General features: G+C 36.6%; 2 protein-coding genes across 8 annotated transcripts in view; both read left to right on the top strand.

Moving 5' to 3' along the window:
* The window catches only part of LOC110836342 (guanylate kinase-associated family member mars), a 29,379-nt gene extending 23,532 nt beyond the window's left edge, over nt 1–5,847 (top strand). For both annotated transcript variants that reach the window (XM_087358570.1, XM_087358571.1), the window contains exon 16: nt 11–5,847. In XM_087358570.1, coding sequence (XP_087214696.1) covers nt 11–66 — 56 coding nt within the window. In that variant the 3' untranslated portion in view covers nt 67–5,847. The remainder of the gene's footprint in view (nt 1–10) is intronic.
* Nucleotides 5,848–6,684: 837 nt separating this feature from the next.
* Nucleotides 6,685–16,065, top strand: part of LOC110836343 (uncharacterized) — a 39,541-nt gene continuing 30,160 nt past the window's right edge. For 3 of the 6 annotated variants that reach the window (XM_022077435.2, XM_087358565.1, XM_087358567.1), the window contains exons 1-6: nt 6,685–7,036; nt 10,446–10,574; nt 12,564–12,767; nt 13,626–13,762; nt 14,517–14,742; nt 15,765–15,897. In XM_022077435.2, coding sequence (XP_021933127.2) covers nt 7,034–7,036; nt 10,446–10,574; nt 12,564–12,767; nt 13,626–13,762; nt 14,517–14,742; nt 15,765–15,897 — 832 coding nt within the window. In that variant the 5' untranslated portion in view covers nt 6,685–7,033. The remainder of the gene's footprint in view (nt 7,037–10,445; nt 10,575–12,563; nt 12,768–13,625; nt 13,763–14,516; nt 14,743–15,764; nt 15,898–16,065) is intronic. The other 3 variants (XM_087358563.1, XM_087358564.1, XM_087358566.1) reach the window with 3 other exon arrangements.

Genomic DNA, 16,065 nt, shown 5'->3' on the forward strand with positions numbered 1-16,065 from the left:
TCTTTTTTAGTACCTCGTCGAGTTATGCGCCGATCACTTCGTCTCAGCTCCCAGGTCCAGAATTAAAGATATGACAAATGATTATATACACGTCAGTGCATTAATTTGCATTATTTTATGAGATATTTATAACTGATTTTAATTTGCCAAGTGTCAAAGCTTAGTTTGCCTTATCTTAGTATATGAGTGCAAATGTTTCCTTGTTTTTTTGAAGAGTTTGGTGTTCAGGCTGGCAGTAGTAACAGTACTAAGGCATTCTGGGCAGTCTGTAACACTTTTATTTCATGTTTATGTCAGGAATTTGTACATGCAAGTTCCAAGGAGTGATATTCAAGCATGAAATGAAATCCTTAATATTGTTTGTGTCATTTGTCCTGGCATCTTAAAGAAGGGAGGAAGGTTGGTATGATGCACTCTTGCTTAATATACCTGTTAAAAATAATGTACCTTCATTATAAGCACAATATAAACATTGGAGCACATACTACGATTCAGAATGTTATTTGAGTGGAGAATGTCTGCTTTTTTGCCATTCCACTTTATAAACCAAACTCTAATCAGCTGAGCCCAAATCACTACTGTATAGTGGACATGATAAGTATCTGACATGGACATATAAACCAGTATACCATCTGAGAATTTTTTAAAACCTTGTGTTACATCACAGTCCAGATTACGTGCATTGTACGAAGTGAAAAGCTGATGGGAGGCATTCCAAAAAATTGTTTGTGTGGTCTTACATAGTAGACTTTCACAGTGCCAAGTAAAATTCCAAATAACAAAGAATAAATTTCATTGAAGATCTTAGGTGTTGAAATTGTAATCCTTTAATGCTCAGTGCATGGAGATTTGATTATTTCATCTGTCAATACCTACATATGATATTTTAATTAAAAAACTGAATTTATTTTCATTGAGGATGTGATATGTTTATGATAGTGGGAATGGAAGGTTACCATCTTGGTTTATAGGTAACCACCAATCTGAGGATGACCTCTCTGGCACTGCTGGGGCTTTCAGTGTCAGTAGGGAGATGCCAAGAAACCCCAGCCTAAAAGTAAAATGACCAAGATGCAAGGACAGTTTAAATGGAAATATTTTCTTGTTCAGCTGAAGAACAACTAGGATTCTAACAAATGAATCTGTGTATGACCATTAAAATCTGACAAGTAACAGCTGTAATGAACATATGAAGCCATTACAGGTTGTTATAAGCTGTCAGTCCAATTCTGCAGCAACCTCATTACAGTTGAATCAAACTATAAAAATAGTGATTGATTACATAGCCTTTGTTTACCCTCTTGTTTGGTGGTGTGAGGAAGAAATAATAAAATCAGAATGCCCACCTATTTTTCCTTGAATCTGTATTTCAAAACACCAGGTTATTAATGCTGTCTACCATAGCACATAAAATGGTCAGAATTGCTTTGATGTAGTTAGATCTCTTTCCAACCAAATTGCTTCACAGTCATCCTTAAATTTGGCTTCAGAATCCCTAGAGGGTGCTTTATAAGCCTTCTTCGAGCTTCAGTTCTTAACATAGTGCAATATCTCACTGTAGAACTGAGACAGACACACAGATTATTAAAAAGGGGTATGTTATTGTTGATCTTCCTTTCCTCCTAACTCAGTGTGAAGCTGATTCTTTGCAAACTGGGTGTCCGTGAACTTAGCTTGTGCGATGTGCCTGCTCACCTTATTACAACATTATTACACTCAAGGTTTATGGTGGTTGCTCTTCTCCGCCAAGCCTGCTTCAGTGGCAGTAGTCTATGAACCTGAGTAGCCTAGGACCAGACTAAGGAGAAAAATTTGCAATATAACAAGGATCTCAGCATTCAGTGCTAGCGTCTTTTTACAGAAGAACTATAAAAAAAATTTCTTCACAAGTACCATATTATGATTTATACTGTGACATGGAAACTTTAGTCTTAGATGATATATTACTTTTCTCTTATATTTTTAAGTGTTAAAGACTTTTTCAAAGATGTGTAAAAAAAAGTATTCGCTGAAATTTGGATGGATGTACATTTAGCCATTTTTAAGTATAATTAATGTGAAACATCTTACGAGTTGTCTTGCTTGTAGTGATGTGCAACAGGACTGCGGCTTTCCATTATATTTCTCTCTGAACTTTTACATTAGACAATTATGGAAAATTCATGATTACAAAGATATATAAATTCAAAAGAAAGGAAGCACACAAGGTATTGTCATGAAAGGTCTTGTACAGTGGCCAGGACAAAACTGTGTTTTGCGTACAGAACCACCTTGTGGATAGAATGAAAAGAAACGTACTATATAAACCAAAAACATTATCAACTTAAGGACTGAAACAGAACTAAAATTTGTTGCAACTGAGAAATTGTTTGTACTTCCTTATCTGCTGTCCCCTTGCCGTTTACTTTTAATGGACGTGGGATGGGCAGGGGGGCCTGTTAGTGGTCACAGAGACAAAGTCTTATTTCACATCGTTGAGGAGGCTGGTGGTACAATGAAATACTGTCCGTGTACACAAATTTGCCTTAATTTTCAATTTGTTTCGTTGGCGCCTGCAACCATTGCAGCCATCTTCTGCAACCGGATCTGGAATTCCTTGACTGCCACATTGGGATGCTGTTTGCATTGTGGTCCATGTGACCAATTCTTTATGCCCTGTTTTGCAGATATCACTAAATGCTGTAAGGATCAAGGAAGTCGGTTCTGGACTCTGCTATATATTTCTAGAAACCTATATAAGATTTTATGTATTTGCTTTTCTCCTGCTACCAACATGCCTATGCATCCATTGAGTAGACTAAGACTGTCAGCAGGGCTGAGCGTGGACTCAGGACTTGGCATCCACTGTATGAAGTGACCTAAATAGTGTTTGAGTTCTGTGCTAATGACATGTTTTTCCTTACTCTTCAGTTTTAATTAAAATATGTTAATAAGAGCTGTAATAAAACAAATATGCATTGACCATGTGTTCAGTTTTAATGACAAATGGATATTTTTTCAATGTTTATTGTATTGTGAAAATAATATTTATCGTTATAGTACTGGTCTGGTGAATAAAGCTTTGCAGCCCACAGTTTGAGACACTGCACTAGATTATATTATTAAATCATAATTCATGTAATACACTTGCTTCATGGTGTTTAGTACTATAATGATTGAATTGCTGTATTTAGTGATTGATAAGACTTATTTTGAAGTGTGGCAGCTTTTCAGCTTGAGTTTGATTTCAGCTCTATAATTTCTGTCTCGTAGCATGAAGTCAAACCGTTTGAAATTTAGGCCATGCCTGAGGAATCCTCGAATCAGGGCGGTACTAGACATTAAATTTGCTTTTGGGGGCCAGTGAGAATACTGTAAAGGACAGCAATAAGGTTTTTTTTTTCCTTTATTCTTCTTTTTCCTTTGTTATGTATGTTAAATGAAGGCCAAATGTGCGTCATACTTATTACATGTCTCAGTTGTCATGCAGTTTCATTTAGTAGTTCTAAACCCTTCTTTATCTAAAGGGCTGCTCAGCGTAAGTTCTATTCAGTGCATCATGTTTGTCGATCAGAATTGTATGGTAGCACTATATTTGTGCTAAAGTAGGAGAACCTGTGGGAACTCAGTTATGATTAGTGAGTAGTGCATAAAACATTTATGTAGTTGAATATTTGAATGTGTAAATTAAGTCTGTGGTTGTAATTGCAAATTCTATGGTACTAGCTCTGGAAAGATACATTATATATATTGTTCAAGCTGCTACATGTACAAGGCTTCATACTATTTTTTTGAATTGACATTTGAACTAGTTAATTACAGTTATGTGTGAATGTTGCCAGAAATTGTATTACTCTTTCTTTATGTATATATATATATATACACACTTAAAGTGAATGCATGTTTTATAGTGATTTAATATGGTGTTACTTCTTACACCTTAGCAAGATAATTATAAGTAAAATATGAACATTGTCTTTTATTTGTATGTTGCCTACAAATTAAAAATCGGCTTACAGTATGATCTCGAATCAGTTATTAGATTTGAGGAAGACAGTGAAATGCTCCTCATTTTTATATTTTTTGAGAATTGGTACTTTTCATATTCTAAGTAGAATGTTTTAAGGGAAAGTATTATTTCAGCACATGTAAATATACTTCATATGTGCCCAATAAGTAAGACACCATTGATATCAATATTTTAGTGATCTTGTGTAAATATTACTGTAACTTTATTTTTAATGCAAAATATGTTTATAGCACATGATTCAGGTTCAAACATCCTTACTTCAATGAGTGCCATATCTACTTGCATAGTATGCATACGTTTGTAAAAAAAATATTGTTTTTGAAAGTTGTGTGTAAAATATGTTAACTCTACATTTCATAGAACTGATGTCTATTTTTCGAAAATTTCCTCCATCTGGTAATTTAAGTAATTAAAAAAGTATACATTTGGAAGCATCTCTGGTTGTGTCAAACTAATAGACGAAGGGAAATGCTCATCAGTATGTGTCATTTTAATAACACACATTCAAGAGCCCTTAGAGAAGTCTTGTTTTTTATGGAGTATGGTATTATATTAACTGAGGTTAGGCGCACGACATAATATTGACAATAAGATGATGTGAGTGTGATAAGCATGTGGTTTCCTTGCATACACCCACAACTTTTAATTTTACTGTAGCAGTTTTCACCACATTTGACATTCTTCAAAATAGCTTCTTTGCTGATTTAACATTAAATTTCTAGTCTGTAAAATGTAAAGTTCATGACGGGTGAGTCCCACTGACCATGACATCATTTTTGTGACAGTTTTTCCTCTGCCTCCATCATTTTCATAGAAGTGTTACCATTGGTACATCTCGATAGAAGAACGTTAAGAAGTAAAATAAAAGGCCAAAGATGCTAGAGTTGTCATATTGAATTTATAGTGGGTCAGATATTTAGATTGTCCTGTAACTACTGTGATGTTTTACTTTACCAGAGCATTTTTCTTTCTCCTCGAGGTATTTATGAAATTATATGTTGATGAAGGTATGCCCTTTACTGTGCTGCAAGGCTATCCAAGAAGCTTACAAAAGAAAGTTGAGAGTGAGGAAAATAGTATATTGAAATATCATCAATGAGTAGTGATGATTATACCATAAATGCTTGTTTTCATAACTTCAAAAGGCTCAACATATGTCTGTAGTAATTATATTTAAATTGTGATACATATGGTGTGTGAAGTTGCAAATTACATGATTAATTTCATGTCCATTTAATCAAATATTTGTGGCTAAACTTTGGTGGTAAAAATATGGTTTTTAATCTCATTTCAAAATGTCTTCTCTAAAAACTTCTTCTTCTTCCATGGCTCTCCGGTCCATGGCCTCCTCAATTCTCCTCTTCCATTCAATCCGTCTGTCCAAGGTTGAGGTTTCGAAATATCTTCCTTTTTACGGTGCAAGGTTGTTAGCCTTGCGACCAACCCCCAACCTGGAGGACCAGGGTACCTGTCTTAGTCTGACCTCTCCCCCTCGACCAATCTGGCTTGGGAGGCCCTACCAGTAGTGTCTAAAAACTACAGGACTATAAATTATGTAAAGTAAATATGGCAATTGTGGTTCTGTACTGCAAGTAAGTTATGTTTTTACTGTAATATATGCACATGATAAGTCAGTGATGAACAATTGTGTTCTAGTGTTTGTACGTGTTTTAAAGAAGTAATTTCAATTTTAAGGCATACAGGGAAAGAACTTAGTATAGATGGTGAATTTGTAATGGCAATGAGTGTTATATTTTCATACCTGATGTTGAGGTTCAGTTGAAGATAGTTTTGTATCATTGGTCAAAATAAAATGGTTCTGAATTCTCCACAGAAAACTCTTTAGTAGTGTTTAGCAGAGGATTGAATTTTCTCAACTGTTTGGGAAGTCACAGCATTGCATGAGTGTAGAGAACCTCTTGGTCCCATCCATGTCTCAGTCCCCCCCCCCCAAGGAATTAGGCAGCCTGCATGACCTGGGGTTGTCCAAACATTGTTGGGGCAGGTTGGTACAGCCATTGGAAGGATGTAATTGATGATGTAGGATACCATTGTTGCTCTTAATATTCATTTCAATTAACAATGGCTTCAGAGTTCCTTTGAGCTGTGGATGTCAATGATGGGACTGCACATGATGCATCATGAAGTAGACCTTTAGAATGTGGGTGTACTCCAAAGAGTACAATTTCCAGTCCTGTTTCATTTAGCACCATCTGTTTTTTTAACTGCCAAATAAACTTTTCTAAAATGAACTGTTGCTACACAACTTTCTACAAACATTCTTAGTTTCTATCATTTTGCATTTACTAGTTATGTGTGGAAGTCTAGACACCTGTAATTCCCAGCTTGTTCATGTAAAGATTATTCTACAAAAAAAGCAGCAAGAAATGTATCAATTTTATTCCAAATAAAGGTATATGACTATAGTCTTGTTTCATTGCTTTTAAGTCTAAAATTTTTGCACTATTATTATTATATTATTTGCGGCGGCGCGGAGAGAACGGGTGTTTAATTGTATCTGTATTAGCTATTTGTTTGTAATTATGTGTGCTTGCTACGTTACGTCGCTTAGATGGCTTAGATTTATCTCTTTTCCATTAGACGTTCCGTTCTATAGCACATTTTCAAGACGGAAAGGAAGTCCCATGTGACCTAATATGTGACGTCATCGTTGCCGACGAATAACAGGTTATCTCTGCTTGTGGTGTTCGCTGTTCTTGTTAATCTAAATTTGATGTATGTGCAGGAGTTACAGTTGTTATCGTGGTAGATTTCTATAGGGTGTGTAAATGTGGTGTTGCGAATGGTTGTTGTGGAGTAGGAACGTAGTTTAGCATTTCCAGCTATAGGTTATTTAAGCAGAACTTTATGTATTTGGTTCGGGTGTTTACAGTCGTTTTCGTCCTTTCATAATTACTGCAATGTTCCGAGCTGTCATCACGTAGGTCATAGTTAACAGAGCAGGACAGTCGCAATGCCTTATAACTGGCCGTAACAGATCCAGCCATTATTTATCACTTCAAGATGGTAAGACGACGTTTAATATTGGCGTTGGGAAAGAATTTTATAACCTTAGTGATTTTTTTCTGTGTTGCATTAGTAGGAAAGTTAGGATCGTTTTCATAAGTGGTTTTGCTAAAAGGAAAGTAGATGATACAGAATGTGTTCACCAGGTTGGCTATGGTTAACAGTCGCGCAGCCTTTGCAGTATTATAGTGACATTCATTTTTCGAACAGAAACGTAGTTATTCGGGTATGTCATTTTGATGTGCTGGAATCAAGAAAGGCATACAAAATTTTAATCTGAAAACCTCATGGGAAGAGACATTTTGGAAACCGAAGTTGAGATGGGATGATAATATTAAAACGGATCTGTTGGAATTATGATGTGCCAGTGTGACTCGTGATAGAGCCAGTAACAGGCTTTTGTGAAAATGTAATGGATCCTCAGAGTTAAGAAAAAGGAAATTTCTTTGCCAGATTACCAGTTTACCTTGTCCCTTGTTTCTTCTCTGTTTTGTGTAGTTAGTATGTTGGCATTTTTAATTAATCCTTAATTACATGGAAAGCTGACATTTCCAATAAATTTCCAATTTAGATTTAAAAGGGTGTGAAGCAGGGGTTCTTGACCCTTGACCTGGGCACTGCATGTGGCCCCAAACCAATGTGTTTTGTGTGCCCCACATACATTTTTAATATTATGTCACTGTGTGTTAATTGGATAACAAACTTTATTAATATCACCAGTATTCAGTAGTAGGTTGACATATTGCTGTGTATAACGTCAAAACTTATGAAGAGCATAAAATCAAAAATTAGGATGTGTCTAACTTAACAGTTGGAGGGATGCATGAAAATTGCAAAAATAGGAATTTAATATCAGCAGGTTGTGGATGCAAAATCAGTGTCACATATTTCACAAATGATGGATTTTTCTATGAAATTATAGTGTAGTGAATGTTATTCATGTAAGTCATTAAATATATGAAGTTGTCATATGTATTGTGTTTCCTTTGCTGACTGGTGCTGAAAGGAGTCCTGATATAAGTTATATATGCGGCAGGTTTGACTTTTCAGCAACAAAGTGTGTATGACGCAAAAATTTCATGTTTTGGTGCTAAATGTCCACCTGGTGAAATCTAGAATATTGTAATGGATTCTTGTTGAAATTGAATTTGTAATACACATTAGTACAATTATTATTCTTGAATTAATGTTCTGTTTGTCTATAAATCACAGTTGTAATAATGGTCCTCCTCTTCATTCATGTTCAAGACAAAGTACTTCTTTATGATATTGCATTGTATTAACTCTGTAGCTTACTGTAATCTTTAATCCAAGAGACCAACATGTGTGTAACTTGTAATTGTGGAAAATGTATATCTCATCAAACCTTTCATGTCCCAATGTTAAATGTTTCAAAAATGAACTTACAGAATCACAGAATGTTTTGAGAAAAACTTAATTTTATGTGGCTAAACAATATTCATAAATTAATTCTTCAAGGTGTTATTTAAATGTTCGCTAAGCCAACTTTGTGGTGCTATTTAAATGGTCTGTCAGTAAGAAGTAAGGTTATGTCAACTGCTATGGTAATTTTACATGGAATAAATGATCTGTTCATTTTATTAAGGGCACATAATGTTTCATCTATGAATTTGCACAAGGCTGTATCATTTGAGAGACCTTTTATAAATTTAAATTGTTTGTCTATGAGGATATTGTCAGTGTTTAAGAATTAATTTCGTCTCTGGTACATAACTTTCTCAAATATTTTGGAAAATGCTGTCAGTAATGAAGTTGGCCTATAATTGGAGATACAAGATTCTTCCCCCATTTTATACAGAGGATTAACCAATGAATATTTTGTTATTTCGGGAAAATTTGCTTAATAGTTGATTGATTAAAGAGATAACTTAAAGTAAAAGTAATATTGCCTGAACAAATTTAGTTGATATAATATATAATTGTGCAAGTTTTTTGACTTATGATAATTTAATTGTTTCATTTGTTGTTGTAGGCCAAAGGTTTGCATTATGGAGGTTCTGGGATTTGTTTTAGTTGTGTATAGCCTTTTTCATTGCTGAATTTTTAGTACTGTTGTTCAGTGTTTCTAAATTCCTTAGTAAATAAGTATTGAATGAATTTGTTATAAGTATAAGATTGTTTATAACATTATTATTTATCTTATTGTTGGGTTTTCTTCTACCATGGAATGATTACCTGTTTTATGTTTTACAGTTTTTCAGATACAGTTAACTCCTGATTATACATGCATAATTATGTGCACATTGTTTTGCATAAATGTAGACATTGTATCAGGCTTAATTCTGAAGGTTTGTGACAATGGTGCATTGTTGAAGCAAACTACTTCTGGACATTATCCGTTGTCCCAGATTTAATAAAACACGACATTTAGGAGATTTTTGTCTATCTCTGGGTATAGGGACTAGCTCTGTCGATTGGACCCAACAGAGTAGCTTTTGCCTGAAGATGGAGATAGACAACAATCTCCAAAACATCGTGTTTTATTAAATCTGGGATGATGGATAATGTCCAGAAAATAGTTTGCTTCAATTATATGAGCTCTGTACCTTTTCCTGTGCCATTCTGTCATCCTCAGAAAGGGGGGTGGATATTTGGCTGGATAATACTTTCTTTTTATTGCTGTGGTCAGTATCAATGGAAATTCTCATCTCTTACCAAGTCAACGCCATTTTCCATATCTAAGCTGTTTATATGAGCATTTCCAACATACATATTCACTTTTGTTAAAATTATTTTCATTATCATAGCTGTGATTCCATTTGTTTTTTCTCATTCTATAGTATACATTTTAATAGTATTAAAAATATATTAAAATTGGCCGTCAATCACAATATAAGATAATTAAAAGATTAAAATATCATTTTTCGTTCCGTATCGAGTACTCGATTTACATATGGAACATTTACGACATGTTTCGGCTATCATAGAGCCGTCATCAGGTGTTATGTTATAAACTTTTTAACTGAATTACTGATTTTTAATGATTTTTAGTTTTCATTTTTCTTATCATTTTCTCGTCCTTCATATTGTATCTTCATCCTTTGTTGTGTCACATGTCACTAACTAAAAATGAAAAATGAAAACTAAAAATCAGTAATTCAGTTAAAAAGTTTCTAACATAACACCTGATGACGGCTCTATGATAGCCGAAACATGTCGTAAATGTTCCACATGTAAATCGAGTACTCGATACGGAACGAAAAATGATATTTTAATCTTTTAATTATCTTATATTGTGATTGACGGCCAATTTTAATATATTTTTAATACTATTTAAATAAATCACAATATGACGCACCTACAATATCTTAGTATACATTTTCCACATTTTATTCATTTTGACACCATAATGTCATGAGTCCCATGCCGACAGTGTGTGCTGTTTCAGGGGGATTCAAAGGATCCAGTGAAACCATGGGAAAGGCCATGGACTACAGATGAGATGAGGCAGCAGAGTGCCAGCTGGAACTTGGCTGGAGATTCAGGTCTGCTAAGGCACCTCCAGCAGTTTTCTCAGGTTGGAAATGTTCCTATGAAAGGTTTAAAGAAAAATATGCCTGATGTTTTGGAAGAGCTTACTGCTTCCATCATTAGGTTTGCAATGGTGCAACATCCCAGAAGACAGCCATCTTCATCGTATTGAAAGTCGTGTTGTTGCAAATGTGTGTTCGATTATAGCTTACGTTCTATATTAATGACTTCAATATTAACTTCACAGCAGTCATGTAAACACATTTTTGAATTTTTTATCCTTTCCCATTGGTTTACTCAAAGTCAGTGGGCTTACTATGGTTACTGAAGTAACCATAGTACATTGGCTGCAGCAAAAATTCAAAACTTGGATGCTATTATGAATACAGGTGTGGGGGGGGAGTAAAGCCCGTGAAGCGATAGAACGCACGGAGAGAGAAGCCAGTCCTTCCTTGTATATTATTGAATGTGACATTTTTTTTTTTGGCTGTAGAAGTAGTTTGTGCATGTTAAGGCATGTTTCTGCAATGCTACTGTTTAAAATTTTCTTCAGTTTACAAAATACAATGCAGTGTAACAGGAAGTGTATCAAAATGCTACCAGTTTTGACAGAATTAAAAGGGAAACAAGTTTTCATTTATAATATGCATAGATGGGTGTCTTCTGGGTTTTAGTGATGTATATTTTTGTATAAGTCCACTAACATTTTAGAGGTCCTTGCTGCCTCCATTATCAGGGCAGTGAGGCTACAGAGACGGTCATATTCTTATTCACTGCAGTTAGAACCTGAAATCCTTCTTGCAAATGTTCGAACAGACTCTTTGTCGGCTTCCCCTGGCTCTTTCCATCTTCCCTTCCCCTGTTTCAGAGACTTAGGTGAAGCTGACAGTTATTTTTGTGTCCACTGTAACCAAGATAGCAGGGGATTCCCCATCAGTCACTTCTACATGCAAAGAGATGTATGTTGATCTTCATGTAAACTGCACATTATTGTTGTCTTACCAAAATTGGAATGTGTTGACAAATTTTTGTAAAAAACTCATGTTATGTATCAATTTTCATTAAAGTTTATTGTGTGGAAATGTGGAATTTAAACCTCCTTTCTCTGAGGCTACCAGCTGGACTTTAACTGTGTATTTAACTGTTTGGAATTACGCTGTGCATGTTCAGTAAAGGTTAAATTACATTCAGCCATTGTTTAGTTATTATATGTGGAAGGACAGGGTGAAGCTATTTGGCAATTTTTGGATTGTCTAGTTGCAAATATACGAGGCGCGTCCTCAAAGTAAGTTTCCCTGGGGCCGTTTACAGAAACAAAACACAATTTCATGGAAATATTTATTGCAACAGATACAGCAAGTGTCCAGCTATTTTTCAACATATTCACCACCGGAATTGAGACATTGGTCATACCGTGGGACCAACTTTTGAATACCTGTGTCGTAGAAGTCTGCCGCCTGGGATTGGAACCACTGTGTGACAACCATCTCCGCCTCTCTGTCATTCTCAAAACGCTGACGCTGACCGGACAGGAATTTCTTGAGGTGTAGGAAAAGATGGAAATCACTGGGAGCGAGGTCCGGGCTGTAGGGTGAATGATTAAACACCTCCCAGCTGAACTCCTGCAGGAGACTTGCTGTCCGTCGAGCCGTGTGCGGCCTAGCGTTATCACTGACTGCACTTCACAGTCGGCGGGAGCTGGAATAAGAACCTCCATCTTCAACAGCTGCAACGATGCTACTGTGAGAACGCGGGAGGTGCCGTTAGTGCATGCGCCATGCTACGTCATTGCTCTATCACGTACGCACAGTCGCTTCGCGCAATATAAGGTTTGCTAGCTGTGGGACGAGTGGGAAACTTACTTTGAGGACGCGCCTCATATATTTAAAAAGCTGGCATTATGCAGGCATCATACTTTATAACAAATTGTCAGATGAATTACAAGAATTGATGAATATTGATGAAGTAAGTGTGTACTAAGCAGTCATTGTTACTAAGCCCTCTTAACTCAAGAATGTGTGTTGCTGTTTTACAGAATCTGCTTGCACAGACGCATGCGACAGAAGTTACTCTGGATTCACTCATGGAACAGCTGAGGGCCACTTCAACAGATGTGAGCAATGTGACCAATCAGTTCCTCTGCCTGTCAAATACTCAGTTCCTTGAAAACAGAGTGTATGATGATGATGAAGATGATGAAAAGGGGGTGTCTCCAGAAGAGAAGAAAGAAGAGGCAAAGGTTAGAGCAGAAATGTGTAAACTGCATTGTAATGTAAGCTAATACATGATGCATCATAGCAAATGGTCAGTTACAGAAATAAGCTTATAGCTTCATGCAGTCGGGCTTTTATGTGAACACCGAATGACATGAAGCAGACTCTTCTTCTTCTTATTGCGCCATCTCCGAACGAAGGTTGGCGATCCACATGGCGAACATTGTCCTCGAGACTGCCGCTCGAAAGATGTCTATTGAGGTGCATCCGAACCATCTTAGGTCTTTCATCCAGGAGTTTTGGGGTCTACAAACTGATCTTTTTCCTTGGATTTTGCCCTCGATGATCAGTCTTGAGATCTCATATAGTGGCAGACTACAGTGCTGAAAAAGTATTAAAAATTAATTGTTTTGCATGTTTGTACCCAGTGCTTGTAGAACTCCCATTTAAGTCTTCTGGCCATTTACCAATAATCCCCCCCCCCCCCCCCCCCCCAGGGAAATTTGTCATGCAACTCAGGAAAGCCATAAATATTCACATTTTTCTTCAAATTTGGCAGACATATTGTTATCTTTGCCTAATAGACATGCAGCATAAACTATTGTAGTTAATGGAGGGCAAAGAAAAGCCATGTATGGACAAATACAAGGAGATGACAATTGATTGACGTTATGATCGCAGCTGTATGCTTACTCACATCACGTCTTGTCCGGGACTTTCAATTTCCAAGCACTTGATTTGCGTTGTACAGAGTGTCCGTACAACATTTGCTCATCATTGGTGCATGAATAGCATTTTTTGCTGGAAAACGCTAATCTCTTATGAGAGGATAATCTTCTTTCATGTCTGTGACCAATTTGAATATTTTAACATTGGATTGTTAGCAGATCAAGTCTAAGGAAGAACAGGAAGCAGAAGTAGTGGCTCGGGTGCGTGAAGCTTTGACCCTTGGCATTTCAATACTGGACAATATGTTTGATACTGTCGAGGTCCCAGCAAGTGATAGTGAAGATGAAGAAAGGTAAGATGTCCATATATAGGTTTGATTGCTTTTCTTCCCGTACTGATTTTTGTTGTGTTAAGACATTTTTAATTTCTCACTTGCATTTTGGTTCTGACTACAACATTTTTAAAACAAAATAGAAAAAATGATGTATTTCAATATCTTTAACATGTACTTTGTGCTTTAGTATATGTGCCTTTAGGATAATACTGGGTCCATCCACTAGTAGTGTTGAAACAATGTGTATTAAGGTTTTTGTTAAAGCAGAATTTTATATCCGTATAATTCCACAAGATGAGAAAATGAAAAAAATATCATAATCTTGGTACCAGAGCAGGCAATGTTGTTAAATTTAAGGATAATTCTTTAGCACCTGTGATTCATAATCACAGGTATTGATTTGTTATCGGGCCGGCATAGTTCAGTGAGTATAATAACTGGCTACGTACTGGACGACCGGGGTTCGATCCCCGACGGGGGCTGAGGATTTTTCCTCTAGCCTCTGCATCCGGACTGGTCCTGGGGCTCACCCAGCCTCCTATCCAATGGGTACCGGGGTCCTTCCTGGGGGGGTAAAGCACGGCCGGGGCGTGATGCTGACCACTCACCCCTTTCTGCTGCCAAGGTCAAGAATAAGTAGGAGCTATAACGCCTTTTTCCTCAAGCTCGTACATGGCGTATAGTGGGACAGCTTTGCTTTTGCTCTGATTGGTATTGTAGTATATAGGACTAACAGTGAGTGAAAATTGGTACAAGCTTCTGTGTCTTGCAGCAGTGGAGGACGATTAGTTCTGGAGCCTCATAATCCATACCTAAGTCAAGCATTGCCATACCTTATTGGCAGTCAACCGTTCATGGAGGATGATCATGTGGGATTGGGCTCACCAAGTGACTCAGAGGAGGAGGATGCTGATAAGCATTTTATCCATTCTAGTGAGAGCGAGAGTGAGAGTGAGATGGATATTGAACAGCAGAAAGGAAACAAGAAGAGGACCAGAGTGAGTGGATTTTTGGGAACACCTTTCTTCTTTGTCTGCTGTGCACTTGATTGATTACTTCATTAGACATTCTAGATATGCATGTACTTCATCATCTTCCTGGTACCTCTCTTGGGATCACGTGTGGTTATACTCAAATGATGCACGGGGCAACAAAGTCAAGAGATATTTTTTTTTGTAAATTCTAAAACCATTATGAAATGTATTGTGCCAGGTTACTAGAAAAGTATGTGGGAGAGATGTGTTTCGGAATAATGAATGATGTGAAGGGAGTTAAAAATGGAAGGGCAATTTATATTCCTTTATAATGTAAGATTTGAGGTTTCCACAGCCCTGAGTATGAAGATTTCTGTCTTCTGGGTTGTTGCAGTATGACTGCCTCCGTCATCAGGGCAATGACGGAGGCAGTATGACCTCTGAAACGTTGGTTAACATCGACCAGACTACACAGCGCAACAACCCAGAAGACAGAAATCTTTATTTTCCTTTATTCTACAAAAGGTGCACAGGAACAAATGTACTGTAATTTTCTGATATAGTCCCTTAGCTTCTCTTTGTTCTACGAATTTTTTTCAGTCATCTGTGAAGAATGTTTTCAGTTGCATGTGAAACCCTGGACAGTAAACTCCTGATTATGTGTGTGTGAAGTATCCATGCATGACTTTTTTTCTCGTGAATGTGTTTACGTGTGAACTGGACTTTCGACACCCTTTCGTGCCATACTCTGGTTAGAAAGAGGGAAGTAGGTAGGATTGTTTTTGGGAGGGTCTGCAGAAGATGTCAAAAAATATGGAGATAAATTAAACATTTTTGTTGTGCTACTAACTCTACCAAATATAGTATATTTTGTTTAGTGAATGAATTGTAACTTGCCACCACCATTCTCCCTGTTGCTGTGGAACAAATGCTAATTATATGGAAACTGTAAGTCACTTAAAACTGTGGTTTACGTTTCTCTTTATGTAAATTATGCGTTGTTACAGGTGAGCCATTTTATTTATATGCTGTTTTAACATTTGTAGTTTTCTGTGAGTGGCAGTGAGAACTCAGAGTTTGATGGAAGTGATGGTAGCGGTGGGGAGGGTCCAGCACCAGGCAAACAGAAGAAGATGGAAGCTTCTGGATTGTTTGACAGTACTCCAGCTGCACACACAGGTGAAAGAAAGTTCTGTTTCATGAATGCGATATGTTTTATTTGCTAATAATAAGGGTTCAGAGTTACTGGTGACCTTTCAAGATATTTATCTTTAAATTCTCTATAAATTTTTTTGCTTATTTTCTGTTTTATCATTACTGAAAATGTAATCAATGCTACATTTAATC

This window comes from Zootermopsis nevadensis, unplaced genomic scaffold (assembly GCF_977971745.1).
Source record: "Zootermopsis nevadensis isolate Lab colony 2312 unplaced genomic scaffold, Znev_1.0 Znev_ptg000030l, whole genome shotgun sequence".
In the NCBI taxonomy this organism is placed as follows: domain Eukaryota; kingdom Metazoa; phylum Arthropoda; class Insecta; order Blattodea; family Termopsidae; genus Zootermopsis; species Zootermopsis nevadensis.